The 16,645-nt window shown below is 37.8% G+C and overlaps 1 protein-coding gene across 1 annotated transcript in view; it reads right to left on the reverse strand.

The window, feature by feature from the left end:
* The window catches only part of DPYD (dihydropyrimidine dehydrogenase), a 741,385-nt gene that overhangs the window by 102,202 nt on the left and 622,538 nt on the right, over nucleotides 1–16,645 (reverse strand). The window contains exon 18 of the mRNA XM_081817099.1: nucleotides 15,763–15,942. Coding sequence (XP_081673225.1) covers nucleotides 15,763–15,942 — 180 coding nt within the window. The remainder of the gene's footprint in view (nucleotides 1–15,762; nucleotides 15,943–16,645) is intronic.

Below are 16,645 nucleotides of genomic sequence, written 5' to 3' on the forward strand. Positions count from 1 at the left end.
GACTCTTTACAACTTTGCAATAGCAGTGCCTCATAAAATGAACAAAATGTACCTGAGTGAATGGAAACTCAGCCTAAAGAGTTTTGCCTTTATTTCTATAGATGTAATTTTATTATCCAATAATAAGAGAGCTATTGCAAGACAAAATGTCAATGCATATATTAAAGCATTAGAAATGTATCTGGCTTACAATTTCCAGACAAATGCCCCACTGGGTTTGTTTGTGTAAGGGTGGGTAGGACAGTAGGACAAAAATGCCTAGCCCTGCATGTAACACCCTATCAGCAATCAACTTACTGTTCTGTTCCCGGGAGCTGTGGCCTCAGGCAAGGCTAGCTTTTGTTAACAGAGGCTGTAGGCACTGGCTGATCCTACAAAGCAAAGCAAGTTGAAGGCCTACCAAAGGACCTAATCAAAATTTTCCATCTTTAAGAAGCAGCTTCTCATTTGCATTGTGATGCCGCATCCCTTACCTATGTCACTTCTCAAGAAGCCAGATGTTGTCCTTCTTGATTTCTAAGCCCTAGCCAGTCTCCCTGATGCGCGGGGCCTGAACTACTTCAATTCCTCACGCAGCTGCCGGCAAGTTGGCAGAGGGAAATAACATTTGTTTATGCCCCCAGCCATCCATTTTCTTTAAGCTGGTTTCCAGCCAAGATTTTTATCAAGGTACCAGTTATTCTTTTCCAGTGGTTAAATTCGTAAGATTTTGAGTTCCCAAAGGCTACCTGATTAAAAGTAATCTGGACATAAAAAATGTCTTTAGTATTTTTTATATGACATGTCTTACTTTGTCCCTAAAAGTATTGCTGAATGCTTGGCCTCTAATTTCTGTCAGTTAGATGTATGCTTTAAAAAACAAAATTAATTTAATTGATCTACGTATACATATACACACAGTACAACTGCACAGACTGCAAGCATACAGTTGGAGGAATTTGGACAAATAAATCTATCCATGAAACTGTCACCCAGTCAAGGTATAGGACATTTCTACCACTCCGGAAAGTTCCCTTGTGTTTTCTTCCAGTCAGTCTCTACGTATCATTGCTGTGATTTCTAATGATATAGATTTTTTCTTCCTACCCTTAAACTCCACATAAATGGCATGAGTTAGTAAGTATTCTTTTGTGTCTGGCTTCCTTCCCTTAACATACTGTTTTTAAAATTCATCTATTTCAAATGTTATGGAAATGTGTCCTTATTTCTCTTGGATAAATACCTGAGAATGGAACTGTTGGTTTTTTTAATAAGAAAACATTGAAGAGTTTCTCCAAGTCATGGTAGCATTTTATATTCCCACTGGCAAAGTACAAGAGTTCTAGTTGCTCTGTATTCTTGCCAACATTTGATGTTGTCAATATTTTTTAATTTTGGCCATTACAGAGGCTGTAAGGTGGTATCACATTGGGGTGTTTTGTTGCACTTTCTAACGTCACTTAATCATTTTTCTCTGTTTTTCCTTACCCGGGTTTATCAGTTCTTACCTTGTACTACCCTTCACTTAGGAGAGTATCATTCCTAATCATAGGCCAGGCTATCTAAACTATGGTGATGTGCAAGGCCACCTGTGTGATGGAATATAAGTTGGTGACGACAAAAGATATATCTATCAAAGCATTTTCTTGACCCACTCCTACTAAGCTTCCTTTACTTTCCAGGAGGGACAGAATGAGCCACAGTTAGGTTTATCAGCATCTTGGTGAATTAATTAAACAGAGGTTTGCTCAACTTTGGTGCCAAAGGAATAAAGGAGAAATAAAGGCAAGAAAGTGGGGCTATAGAATGTCTGTCCTTTGACTTGACTTTGTTTCCCTTATTCAACTGCTCCCCTGTCTAGGCTTTGACTCCTACCTAACCAGTTAATGCATGCCTCTTAGCTCAAGGAAATTATCCTTGAAGCTCATTAGGATCAAGAGCGTCTCTTATTAATCGATTAAAAGTGAAAAAAAAGCCACCACATTTCATATAATTTAAGCTAAATAAAATTTTAAAACAGTGCAAATCAATTGAACTGTCCTTTCATGTTGCATCCTTCAATCGCTGAATATTCTATATGGCATTTCACAGAAATATGATTTGATTTGAGAACATCTGCAGCAGTCTGGAACACATTTTCCCCTGTACTTGACTTTTAGCTCATTATAGCTCTCAGATGTTCTCTCAGCAATCCTGTGACATATTGGAGTGTTGCTGAACAAACATCAGTGAAGCCGATGCCTTGAGTAGTGTCAATCTCAGTTGAAAATGTTTCAGCTTTCTTAGCATCAACACTAGAAGAATTTAATTAACCCACTGAAACTTTCAAAATGATAGTTAATGCATGTGAGAAATAAGAAATCAGAAAAGTGGGGGAGAGTGGATAAGCGCTTAACCTCCCACAAACTGATGCCTGCCACCTTCAGCCTGCACTAAGGCAGCTCATGAGAAGCCTGGTTGCTCCGTGCAGCCTCCCACGTTTTGCCACGAAACCTCTGGCTTGCTCTACTGCCCCTGTGGAGATGGAGAAGGTGGAGGTGGCAACTGCTGCTGTCATACTCCCCTGGTCCCCAGACAAGGTCAGCTTCCAGCCTCTAATCAGCTCCCATCCAGCTGCTCTCATGTTTTTAGTAGGTGGGGCTGGGAGACCAAGGTCAGAAAAGCGCTGTTGGCAGTGACACGGTTTTTTGCCCACTGCTGCTATTACATTAAGGAAGCAGCTGGTGAGATAATGTATGCCAAAGTGCTTTGTAAATTATAAAGTGCTTATATAATTGTCATGGATAATCACTACTGTTGTTTTATTCCTAGGTTGCGGGAAGAGCACTGAGCAGGGCTATTGCATGGCAAAGTCCACCAGAAAGCTGAAGAGATGGGTGTGTAGGGTTCAGAGGGAGGGCTTTGATGGGAATACAAATGTGGAAGATGACAACAAGGAGAGTAAAATTGGCTTCACGGGTCTGATGAGCACATACGGTAACATGAGCGCCATAAATAGGGGAAGTACAAGGATTTAAGGGCCAAAAAAGAGGAGTGGTCCTAAAGATCAAGTCCAAGAAGGTTCTCTCCACACACAGAAATGTTATTTACGTCCAGGACTTTGCCACGCTCTCTGCCTTAGCCTGAGGTATTCTTCCTACACTTACTAGATCTTAAGTTTCAGATTAGTCTGGAAAACGTTCTCAAACAACCCACCACCCCTGCTATCCTGTGCATATCTTTCTATCACTGTAATTATCACTATGTTATAAATAACTCTTTAACTGTCATATTCCACACTAGTCTGTGATCCTTTTAAGGGAGGGCAGTTATGTTATTATTAATATGTGCCTCTATGATGCCTGGCACATGCTAGGTGCTAGCAATGGTCTGCTTGATAAAAACTAAAGGAGAAACCGGGAGAAAAGAGTACCCAAAGATCAAAGAAGAAATTTCAAATATGAAGGAGTGGTCAACTGTTGAATATAACAAGACCTCATAAAGACTGGGAAACTACTGGATTTGGTGAGAACTAAATCACTGATAACTTCAGCAAGAGCAGTTCTGGTGATATGGGGAGTGGGGACAGGTAGAAATTGAATTTTGATGGGTTGAAGATAGAAAAACAAGTAAGGAATGAGAGATAGTGAGTGGAGATGACGTGTTCTAGAACCTGACCTTCCTTTCAGAAGAAATTTAGACCCTGTTACTTATTTTTCTCAACAATCCTCTGAGATATATATTATTATCTCAAGTTTTTGGATGAGAAAATGGTAGATAAGAGAAAGTATGCAAGTTGCCCAAGTCCTTACTACTAACAAGAAAGAAGTTATGTAAGGTACATACTTTGCTCTGTTTCCTCAGTTGGATTAGGCCAACTGTTGGATATCTTCACATAACTTAGGAAAACCAGGTACAAGGCAAGAATAAACGTGTTCACTTATGGTTTATAAAGAAAGGCTCTCCACTATCATCAGAGAAATCGGACGCAGGTTGGAGTAATGTAATGGGAAACTGCATTATGGAATTAGCTGCCAGCAGGTGGGACCACACGCAGAAAGGAAAGTGAAGATCATTAAAGGTGAGCATTTCCATTTTATAATTTTTCAAAGGGCTACCTCTGTAGCCATCAGTCCCTCTGGTGGCAGGTACAGTTATTTGGAACTCTGTGTAATCCTTACCAGCTGAGAGTACTGTGGTAATAACTCCCAAATCTGTGACCTAACACAATAAAAGTTGGTCTCTCACTCACAAAAAGTCTGCTGTCTCTAGATGTCCTGTAAGTGGTGTCTCAGCAATCTTTAGGCCACCCATTTTATGTTGCCACCTTCTCAACAGGAGACTCTGGTGTTCACTGTGGCAAAGGAAGCAAATATGGAGAATCGAGTGCCAGCTTAAATGTTTCCACCCAGAATCACATACCATACTTCACTCACATTTCATTGACTAAAGCAAGTCACCTAGTCACATGGAATATCCAAGAGGTAAGGAGATTTGCTTCTCCTATGGAACCAGAAAATGTTAGCGAACACCAATGCCTACCACCAACACCAAACACATGAACAGAGTAGAATAATCTTTAAAGCAGGCTTCTTCTGTACTCAATAAATAGAGTACAACTGAATTCTCTTCCTAGGAGGCCTGGATTACCATGAATGTTATGTTTACTTTCATTAGTTTCACTTAGGATCTACATTAAATGGAAACAAAGACTTGGTAATATTTAGGTTCTGAAAGATGACTAGCTTGATGGGTGACATTTTACAGCTCAGATGGACTGGATGCATGCAGAAATTAACTGCCAGAAGAGGATCTAGAGAAGGTTCTATAGTTTGAGATGAAATGGGACGAAATTGATAAGCAGGGAAGACAAGCGAAACGCTTTAAAGATGTATGGCAACAAATCTTCAAAAGGCACAATCTTGACGGTGTTTGTTGTGAACCATCTATAGCACACCAGCCAGCAGGTGTGAGGGACTGGGAGTGATGTCTTCAGGGCATTTCCGTCAATGAGGCAACTTCACAAGCAGTGCCTGAAGCTGCAAACCAAAGGACTCTCTGAGCAGCATTAGCACATTTCTCTGTGTAGGCTGGAGTCACATCTCAAACACATTTCTAGGCGTCACCTGTGACCACGAAGCACAGACTATTAGAGGGTATGGATCTGAGACACCTAATAAAATCACTTCCAGTAGCTATACAGCATAAAATAGAGGGGATATTTAGAAATTAGATGGTTAACTAGATTAATATGGGCAACCTAACAGAGTGATCAGGTTTCTAAGGAGAAGAGGGAAGGGGATGGATATTTCATCTGGATATATAAACTGATTTGGTTAACTGTGAGATTGCTAATTATTCAGTGCAATTAAAGATATCTTGGCCTATCCTTCCTAGGCTTCTAGGGTTTTGGTAAAGCTGTTCAATAGCAGTTATGATCTGTATAATCTGAAAGATAAAATAAAACAAAAACAAAAATAAAAAAAACAAAAAACAAAAAAAACCCCACAACTAATTATGGCTTGTTTTATTTAAAAAAAATTTTTTTTTGGTAAATCAGATCCCCTTTTTTAATTTCAAAAAGTAGATACTTATTTTTTTTTCTCAAATCTTAGATTAGGACAAATTGGCATAAAGCTGAATATAATTAGAATTTCTGTTGACTCTCCATATTATCAAAATGGCTCTTTGACCCCTTTAATTAGCAGAAAATTGTATCTTTTATCTAATGCTCCCTTTATTCAAGTGGGCAGACGAGCTTAAACAGAGATATAACAAATACATATTTTTTTCTCAGGGAGAATCTCAAGGGCATAGCTCAGAATTACAGAGAGATATTTTGCCTTACTCCATAAAATCAGGATTAGGAAAAAAGCTAACTGGTTTGCAATAAATGTGCACTGATTTTATAAAGTTCTTAGGAGGGAGGGTAGGGGGGGTGAGTTCAAGGACAGTATTTGAATTCAAATTTCATCTTACATGCTTATAGCAATGCTTTCTTTAGAAATCCTCAATCTCCACCCAGAACAAGAAAAATCCTGAGTTTTTTTTTTTTTTTCTGGCTTAAAAGTAACATCAAAATTAATGTAGGTAAGTGTGTTGAAGATGGGAAGTACTTTTACACAAGTTCTACGTGTATAATTAGTATTGATAATGTGCATTCTGATTAAAGCAGTATATTTGATGGAGTATGAGGAATTCTACTTAACCACTTACTTTCATGAAAGTGACAAAAGAATAATCGCATCTATGCTTGGCAATTAGATGTCTGTTTATGAATGACGAGAAATAAGAAATCATACTTTTTAAAAGCATGATGGATGAAGGCAAAGCATGGTGGGATGCTGGCAAAACAGTAAAAATGTATGGTTTACATTTTATTTCAGGCATACAATGGTGGATTGCAATGAGGCAGCTGCAGTGGTTACAAAGATTGCAAAGCTCAATGCTGCCCAAATTCCTAGACTGGGCAAACGGTCAGTGCTCCACACTCAGGGAAGTGGGAAGCCATATCCTGCCACATCTTATCCTGTGTTCATGCTGATGGAGGTGTTGCCACTTATTCACACACCTCTGCTGGACTTGGCTTTGGAGCATAATCTTTTTCTATATACTGCTGCTGGCAACCACTACCAACTGATTGGAGTTGCCCTGTGAAATAAACCCACTTACCCCTGAGATGGGAAAGAAACCATTCTGGGAAGGCTGATAATGGCACAAACTATTTTGGTGATAAGCAAAGCAAAACTACCTCATTCCATAACATGAGAGACTCCTACCAGCACCTCCCCTAATGGTTCACTTTAAATTCGGGTATTGTTACTATGATTTGCCAACAGTAATAGGCTCCTCCCTTCTACCTATTTTAGGGCCAACGATGGACCACTCGTGCTATTTTACTGCCTAAACCCCAAATTAACAAATTTATTTCCATTTTACCTGGAAAGTGAACACTTCTGAATTATTTAGAAGCTTTGTTTCTGTTTCTGTTTTTTGTTTTTTGTAAAGGAGAGTGCTTCAAAGGACAAAGATGCAAGCTTTTGACCAGATCAAATAAAACTAAGCTACCTAAATCATGTTATCAGTAGAAGGTGAAAAGAAAGTATACAAATAACGTGGAAGTATCACATATACAACTTACCCCAATATTTTTGTATGTCTACTTATGTTCTATGTATGTATCTACGTGGCTACGTATCTACCTGTCCATCATCTACTTTAGAATTAACTATAACAATACTGGGCATGTACAGAATGCCTGCTTGCTATGTGCTATACACTTTACATATGTAATTTCTAGTCCTCACAAAGTACTGGTGAAACTGGTATCATTATCTCAATTTGCCAATACAGGAATAGAGGACTGTGTGATTCATGTAGCTGACCCAGGTTCAGCCAGCAGTAAGCCACTGGGCCTGGATTCTAGACCTGCTAGACTCTAACACTGTGCTCTCTTCACTATAGCACACTGACTCCTTTGTGGGATCATTAAACATTAAAGAGATGATTAGACACTCAGAACTACAAGAAGGGGCTATCAAATCTTATTCAACAGTTTTTGCTTCTAAGTAGGAATAATCACCATTTATAAACAGGTGTCGGTCCTATTCTTTAAGGATACTTGGCATTTCAGCATTCTACCTAAGATACTACTCAAACCATCTGATGATATTTAGAGATGTAGATAAGTCCCCATAATATCTATGCAGTAGACTCTGATTTGGTAATCCTGGAAAATTTGAACTTCCAGGAACTGGAGCTTTGTTTTTTTGGTTTTTGTTTATTGAAATGAGCTCAATCAATAAGAATATTTAGCTTCATGCAGTCTGGCTCGTCATAGAAAGTGATCTTAATAATACTGCTTCCAGTTTCAGTCAGTACCCAAGTAACTGAAGAAATGTAGAATGTCATCTGGAAGTTTTCTAACAATGTAAAGTACCCAACTGGAAGCCTCAAAGAGATATAACCACAGGGATTCAAAGCTGCACTGGGAGAAAATAACATAACAGAACCACAGGACTGTAAAATGAACCTGAAGGAAAATGGCTTTCATCTCCCTCACTCCCTCTTTTCTGGGCTAGCTCTGCAAGTGGTATTAGAGAAAAGAGGGAAAAAAAAGTTATCACAGATGGATGAAAGTTAGCTGCAAGAGCCTACAGGTAGGTCCCTCACCATGGACTTTTCATTTTAAGATTTCCATATACTTATGATGAAAATAAATTATTTCATATTATTCCAGTATACATTTTTAAAGTATTGTATACATTTATTCTGGTCACGAGTTCTTTGTGAGATGTAAATATCATTAATATTTTCTCTCATTCTGTGACTTGAATTTTCATTTACTCAACTGTGTCTTTTGATGACCAAAAGTTAATCTTGATGAAATGTAAGTTGTCAATTTTTTCCTGTTGGTTAGTGCTTTTGGCATCCTATCTAAGAAATTTTTCCTTATCCCAAGATCATGATGCTATTTACTTACGTTTTCTTTAAAATTTTTATACTTTTATATCTATCATATGTTTAAAACTACTTTTGTGTCCTGTGTGAGGAGAATACGAGGTTCCATTAATTTTAGCACCATTTATTGAAAGGACTTTCCTTTTTCCATTGAATTGCTTTGGCATCTTTGTGAAAAATCAATTGAGTATATATGTGTGGGTTTATTTCTGGATTTTCTATCTGTTCCAGTGATCTATTGGTCTATCCTGACACTAAAACATGCTTGTTTGATGACTATAGGTTTATAGAAAAACTTGAAGGCAGATAGTTCAAATCCTCAAGCTTTGTTCTTTTTCTAGACTGTTTTGGTTATTCTAGCTTCTTTAAATACCAATGAAAATTTTAGAGTCAGCTTGTCGACTTCTACAAACACATCTATTGGGATTTTGATTGGGATTGTGCTATATCTACAGATTAATTTGGAGAGAACGTATTTCTCCATTGATTTTTTTTCTCATTATTTTTTCTCAGCAATCCCTTATAGTTTTGAGTGTGTGTATATTGCATACATGCTAATTTGCTGCTAAGTATTTTGTGGTTTTTAAATGTTATTGTAAATGGAATTTTAAAATTTAATTTTCTGGTTGTTCATTGTTTCTATTGTTCATCTAGAAATATGACTGACTTTGTATATTGTCTTTGTATCATGAAACTTTCTGTAGTTCATTTATTGTTTTTAATAGTGTTTTATAGCTTTTTTGGGATTTTTGATGTATCCAATATTACCATCTGCAAATGACAGTTTTAGTAGGTTTCCAATCTGGATGCCATTTATTTCTTTTTATGTCTTTACTACACTAGTTAGGACATCCAGTATAATACTGGATAGAAGTGGTGAAGGTGGACATGCAAGCCTAGTTCTGGATCTTAGAAGAGTAAGTTTATTTATTTGCCATTTAAATATGATATGTGTTGTAGTATTTTTTGTACATGTCCTTTGTCAAACTGAGGATGTTACCTTCTCTTACTAGGTTTTTAGTATGAGTGGATGCTGGATTTTTTTTAAATGCTTTTTCTGCATCTAAAGACTTGTATCCAGAATATGTAAAGAAAATTCAGTAAAAAAATAAGCCCAATTTTTAAGCAGGCAAAAGATTTGAGTAAGTACTTCACAGAAAAGGTATATGGATGGCCAATAAGAAAATGAGGAAGGGTTTATTATCATTAGTTTTCAGGGAGATGGAAATTCAAATCACAATGAAATACCAATGGACATGTACTAAAATGGCTCAAACTAAAAAGACAGAGAATACCAAATGTTGGCTGGAATGTGAAAGAACTGAAACACCTACCCACAGTTGGCAGGAGTATAAACAGGTACAACCACTATGAAATCTGTTAGCAAGTTTCTTCTAAAGCTCATACATCACTTTATGACGCAGACACTACACTCCTAGGTATTAGTCAAGAGAAATGAAAATAGGTGTTCACAAAAACAGTTATGGCTGAATGCTTATTTTAGACATATTTGTAATACTGGATAAGTGAAAATAGCTCAAATGTCATTTTGAATGAATAACCAAATTGTGATATGTTTATTCAATGGAATATTATTCACCAATAAAAAGAAATGAGTTACTTAACACCCACAACAACATGCATGAATCTCCAAACCACTGGAGTGGTTGAGGAAAGCAACCACACACACAAAAACATACATTCTGTGGAACTCTAATTATATAATGCTACAGAATATGAATGAACTAATCTATGATGATATAAACTAAATTGCATTTACTTCTAGTAGTGGGGGGGAGGGAAAGATAATGACTGGAAAGGGGCAGAAGGAAGTCTTCTGAGATGTTGGCAATGTCTGATACCTTGACAGAATTGAGGATTTCATGGATGTGTGCATTTGCCAAAACTCATCAAATGGTTCATTTAAGACCTGTGCATTTTTCTTTATGCAAATTATATCTCAATTTGGAAAAATAAAAAGTATGAAAATGTAAATAGCATGGAAGACAGAAAACTTTCAAAGTTATAAATGGGAGGCACTACTCTCCGCTTCGAAGACTGTTGTTATTAGGCCTTTTCTAATGGTCATGCTCGTGACGTCATATGGTCCTTTTGGACAGTTCTTTGTTCTCTGTGTTGGGTAACATGCCAGAAACAAATAAATAGATGATTAGATATTTGCATATAAAATGTCACAACCAGATAGCAATAGTTTTCTAAAATCATATCACTCGTGGCTCTAAAATAACATGATAATGATGTATCTGGTCATATGGACGCACATGTTTTTGTTTCTATTATCAAAATAAAACCTTGTTTCAAGAGGTGCTATACAAGCACATTGACAGTTTTTCTGATTTTATCCTAATGAAAGCTTTTTAATGAGCACAGATTATATTCACTTTTAGTATCACTGATGTGTATTTCACCATGTTTTAATACCTACTGAAAGTAATTTGGCACATTTGCTGTTTCTTTGTAAAATCTCTGCTGTTCTTGAAAGGGACTAGCTAGAATTTTAATTATAAATTGGGTTTCTTTTTTCCTCCAAATAAGGACACTGCAGACAGTTTGTGCAGTTTAATTCCATAAACATGTAGCATTGTGCCAGGTGCTTGAAAATTCAAATATAAATAAGACATCATCTCTGTTTTCAAGATGCTCATAATGACCTCAGTGATGGACAAGAAGACATATAACCAGAAGATAATAAAACTGCAATATCAATTGAGAAATGAGGGCCTCAATTTTCCCAGACAGAGAAGAGGAGGGTCATAGATGACTTCACAAAGGAAATGACATTTAAAATACATCTTACAATAAATAAGTGATTGATCACTGTATTTATTCAGCAATTCAGCTACCACGCCATTGCTCCTAATAGTAGATGTTGTGTCAGACACTGGCACATGCTATATGGTCTCAGCCCTCAAGAAGCTTCTACCCGAAATACATTTTCCTAAGTCAAGAAGGAATAAAGGTTGCTCACCTGCCTATCTCACTCCACTCTGACTTCTTTCCATCTCATTTTACCAAACTAGGCTTATACATGAAATAGGACTTTAAGTTCAAAGTTACTTTTTCCTTCTTACACTCGTTTAATTTCTGATGTGATGGGAAAAGCAATGGGTTGGTAAGTCAAATGACTACCAATTTTTAATGCTACCACTTAGCTGTTTTCTTAGAGTCCAATTGTCATTCATTGACATAAGTGGCATTTACTGAGCCCTTACTGAGTATCAGTAGGTGTCCAAGGAATTGGGAAGTGGGCTTGCTGTCTAGTAGAGGAAAAAGACATTTAAAAGTCCAAATGCTGTGTGATATTGTTACAACTAAGGCTGAAGAGGAGAAATTAATTCTGGTGTAGAGATCAAAGAATAATTTAAAAAGAGAAGGGAGTGCTTGCGAATTTCTCTTCAATGAGTGGGAAAGACATTCTAGATGTAGGGAACAGAGAGTGAAAATGCATGCAAACCCCAACCAGTCAGTAGTTTTGGCCTGTGCGGTTTCCCTTTTGAGAGCTCTTGCTTAGCAATCCTACTCTCATCCCAAGCACAAAAAATGTGAAGTCATTTCCTTCCATGCTTTTTGATTGCAAAATTTTCTGTTCTAATCTTGGAGCACCCAATTTCTTTCATATTTCCCAAGCAAATAATCTCAACATACTGTGGTTTGCCACATCTAAAAATTCCAAATACTAATATTTTATTTTCTGATATCACTAAAATATATACTTTGCCTCCGCCTCTATGGATAAAGTTATACTTGCAGTTATATTCTCAATTAAATATTCTTCACAACCCCTTAACCAAAATCCTTGGGGCCAAAATATATCTCAGAATTCAGAATTTGGTGGCGGGGAAGGGGGGGGTGCTTTAGAAAAGTAAAATGGTGCACATGCCACATTTTACCTAATACCCCTAGAAAGATGTGGGGTAGCAACCTGGAATCAAACACATTAGTCTCTCTGCAGTAAATACATAAATGTTCACTCTAGAAAGAATAAATAAAAATTAATAATAGCCTCACATCAGTTCAGGTCATGTGTGCTGCCAAATGAAACACTGGGTTTCAGCACTTTTTGGATTTCAGAATTATTAACGAGGGACTCCGGACTTACATTGTGATTATCTTCATTTGATAGTTTTAGAAAGAGATTTGGAGAGATTAATTAACTTGTCCAACTTGCTTACCTAGTTAGGTAATGAAACATCATGCAAACCCACCAGTCTTACTCTGGACTCCACTAGCAACCTCTGTCCTATATGTGGCAAATGACCACTTCATTGTCACTGAGCTGCCTAGGTTTTCACCAGGGGAAGGAGGCATTGAGATTACAGGGTTTAAAGTAACTGGGCGCTCTGCTGCTGAGACCCTTCCTTTCTGAAGATCCTGTGAATAGTCTCTGCTTCCTTATCCTCACAGATTTCCTCAGAGCTGATGTTACGTCTTTGATGGCAAAGCGTCTCTGTCCTCCCGATTCTTTTTGCTTACATGTCTTGGACCTAACTGCTGCACAAATTCCCTGCCCCTGCTTCCTTATCACGTACTTTCAAAGCACCGGCCATTCAGAACTCAGTACGCTGTTTCTCTGCTTCCTCGCCTGATTCTCTATTTGACTTCTCTTCCAGCTCAACATCAGTGCCAGCTTCCTCCATCAAGAAAAGCTTGTGTTGTGCTCACAGCTAACTTCTCAATCTCTAATGATATTCTGTTGCTATTATCTTCTTTATTACTTTTGGCAAGGTGGATCCTTGGATCCGTCCATCAGAACCACCACATGCCAAGGCAGATTCCTGGACCCACCTCTGACCAACTGAGTCAGCATCTTGGAGTGGGGCCAGGGAATCTACATTTTTCACAAGCATGCCCCATGATTTTTAAGCACCAGCAGTTTGAGACCCACTGCTCCATGGTGTGGCAAAGCCGGCTGCTGCTCTTCGTATGGGGTTTGCTCTCATGTTGGCGGGTACAGATGTATACGACTTGCACCATAAGAGCAGAGCAAACTATAAATGACTGACTTCTTTGCCTTTCCAAAGCCACCTGAAGAAACATTGCTTGGGAAGTTTAAAGAATTAATAAGTGAGGGTATGCAAAGGGAGAGTATATTAAAGATACTAATTACTTAAAAGATAACACAATTAATTTGGCCAAATCCTTGTTTCCATAGCTAATGTCTCATTTTCTCTCCATCTTCAAACACCGTATTGTAATTGGTTTCTTCTACATTTCTACTCTAATTTATTCTAGCCTGACCTCTGAGTAAAAGATTAAGTAGAGTAACAATTGCACTTTCCAAACAAATCTTTCCTACCTAAAGAAGCCAGCTACTTCTAGTGGGTCCTTCTGAAAAGGGTCTACATCACCTCTTGTTTTCCCTGTAACACGAAAACACTATAAAGAACAGCATCTTACTCTTCAGCTAATGAGAGAACAATATGACTTGTTTTCAAAGATATATGCACACACACCAGCAACACCATGAAGGAACAGTTAGGAAGCCTCCTGTACCTTGGATCCAACACACTCTGATTCACTGTTAGAGACATTAAGCTAAAGGGGACTGTCGCCTATTGTTTTGGTCATGTCAGCCCACCCCGAGTCTATTACCAGACCAATTGCTAGTTCCTCAGCTTAGTGTTGAGCACTGAATCGCTAATATAATCACACAGGCAAAATCTATGTGAAAAAACTTTGTTTTTTTTAAATGATAATGCTGAAAATGACACAGGATTTTGATGAAAGCTGGGCTCACCAAAAGAAAAAAGTCAGAATCTAGATTCAAACTATCAGAAAATCAGTTTCCACTTATATCATTGACACAAGTGTCTCCATCATTATTCATCTTTTATTTGAATATGTAAGTTTTGAAATGAACGTGGAAGTCCTTTAAAGACAAAACAGCACAGTGCAAAGCAGCTACTTACATTTCAGCTTACAGGGTGACCACTCGAATTTGAGACGATGCTTTTACGGAACGGTCATAAACTATCAAAACTATCTTGTCAGAACCAATTTACTTAGGATATTTACACTGAATGAGTATAAAGTTATTTGTGAGAAAAAAAAATTTTTTTTGCTATGAACAAACTCCAGATATTGATGGTCATTGATAAAGGCAAGAACACTCACTGTCTTAAATACTGCAGACTCAGTTTATGATAATATGATTAGTTACATTAATAATGCTGCTTAGGCACAGTCTTGCTAATTACAATATTATAAATATTAATGCCACCCACTCCTTTTTCTGTTTGATTGCCACTCACGGAGTCATTCATCACGGTATTTTCTAGGAATTCACACTGTAAGATTTTCTTTCTTTCTCCCTTTTGTTTTTCATTACTGGACTTGCAATCATGCACGTTATTTTTCAAGAAGCCCTTATTTTTGGCTACCTGGGAGGGGAGTGATAGTTTCCATTAAAAGTAGCCAAATGTAAGTCAGTTATATGATGTTTCTCTTCTTTCAGAGTCCCTAACCCTGCCATTCAAAGCAGAGTATCCAGGGTTTTTGTTTTCCGTTCTTTCTCATGTGACCTGTTTCAAGTTAAGATTCATTTGAATTATTAAATGCTTCCTTAAAGAATCTTTTTATACTTGCCTTTCTTTTTTTTTAAAGTTAATTATTGATGTAGTGACAAGCTGAAAAGACTAAGAATTATAATTTTTTCCTCCCCTCATTCAGGACTCAAGAAATGTCTTCTGACAATGGTTGTCTATTTAGAATAATACAAAGGAAATACAAAGGCAAAATGCTGAATGTTGTTTTAGAAAAGATTTGCTAAAATCACTGTATTATACAAAATGTAAATGTAGTATATATTTCTCTGAAAATAGCAGTGAGAAAGTTGGGACATAACCTTTCGAGCCCAGGTTTAACCACATAGAACAAGCAGTTACAAAAGATACCGATTAGATTTTAATTTTAAAAACTTCATCATATTATTCAGGGCTCCAGTGATTTGATTGTCTTGAAAATAGAAAGGTAATGTTATAATTTCCAGAGCTTGTTAAAGAATAAAGAAATCTCCAGCCTCCCACTGGAAAGAATGCCAGTCATCACCACAGTAAGCAAGAATTTGGAGGCACTTTACACTATAAACTTCAATCTTTTTTCCTTTACGTGACCTTGTGTTATATTGGTTTTATAAAAATGTAACTCACAGACCTATCATATAGCTGTAATCAAGCCTCCTTCAGAACGATTCTACTACAGAAATAACATCCAAAAGGCACTGTGTTTCCTCTGTTAATGAGATGGTAGGAAGGAAAACAAGACCTGATATAGAAAGTGACCGAGGTAGAGTTCCTAAGGACAACAGGAGAAGTGAACCCATACCTTTCCCATAAGTTCAGCAATACGGGGAACTGGTTTCCCTTTCTGGTGACTCACTGTAGCTGGACTCTGCCCATCCCAGTCTTGCAGTTCTTCAATGCTTTTCAGATACAGCAGGGCTTTGAGGCCAGTGCAGTAGTCTTGGATGACAGTGAAATCCTGATTCTGAATAGCACTGCATACCTAGAAAAGATGGAGCAATCAACCACACGTCAACCTAAGAGCTAATTCTCCAAATGGACTCACTTTGCATTTATTCAAGAAAACTGATTTATGTTCCAGGCTCTGTCCCAAGGATGGTATATCAATCATTAAGTGGGGATGGGGGTGGGGGTGGGGAGGGAGGGACTGTGAAGGGGCACAAGGAAACTTTCAGGGACAGCAACTACTTTCATAAACTCGATGTGGTGATGGCCTCACAGATGTATGCATATTTCAAAACTGGCCCAGCTTGTACACTTTAAATATGTGCAGCTTACTGTATGTCAGGCAAACCTTAGCACAGCTGTAAAAAATTAGATCCAGTCAGTTGCATTTATAAGGAATCCAGTTTAGCACAGCATAAGAAATGACTTTTTAACTCTCTCCTTTTCCTTCCATTGGGATGTACCGCCTGGAGGTAGTTCTCATGTCCAGAGGTGGTCATGCCGAGGCTGGAGTGCTGTTCATCAGTTAACTCAACCACCTCTGACCCCTGTCTCCCTCTTCAGCCTTGTCTACTGTTGTTCTTCTTTTTGCTCACAATGCTCCAATCACCCAAGTCTTTGCTCTTTTCCTTGCATCTGCCACATTCTTTCTTTGCCTTGAGACTTTTTCGTAAGATCTTGCTGCCTAGAAAATTTTTCCCTTCTACCCATGGTTGACTACTGGCCCTTGCTCATATCAT

Source organism: Leptonychotes weddellii, chromosome 4 (genome assembly GCF_054177405.1).
Source record: "Leptonychotes weddellii isolate Sample4059 chromosome 4, ASM5417740v2, whole genome shotgun sequence".
Lineage (NCBI taxonomy): Eukaryota > Metazoa > Chordata > Mammalia > Carnivora > Phocidae > Leptonychotes > Leptonychotes weddellii.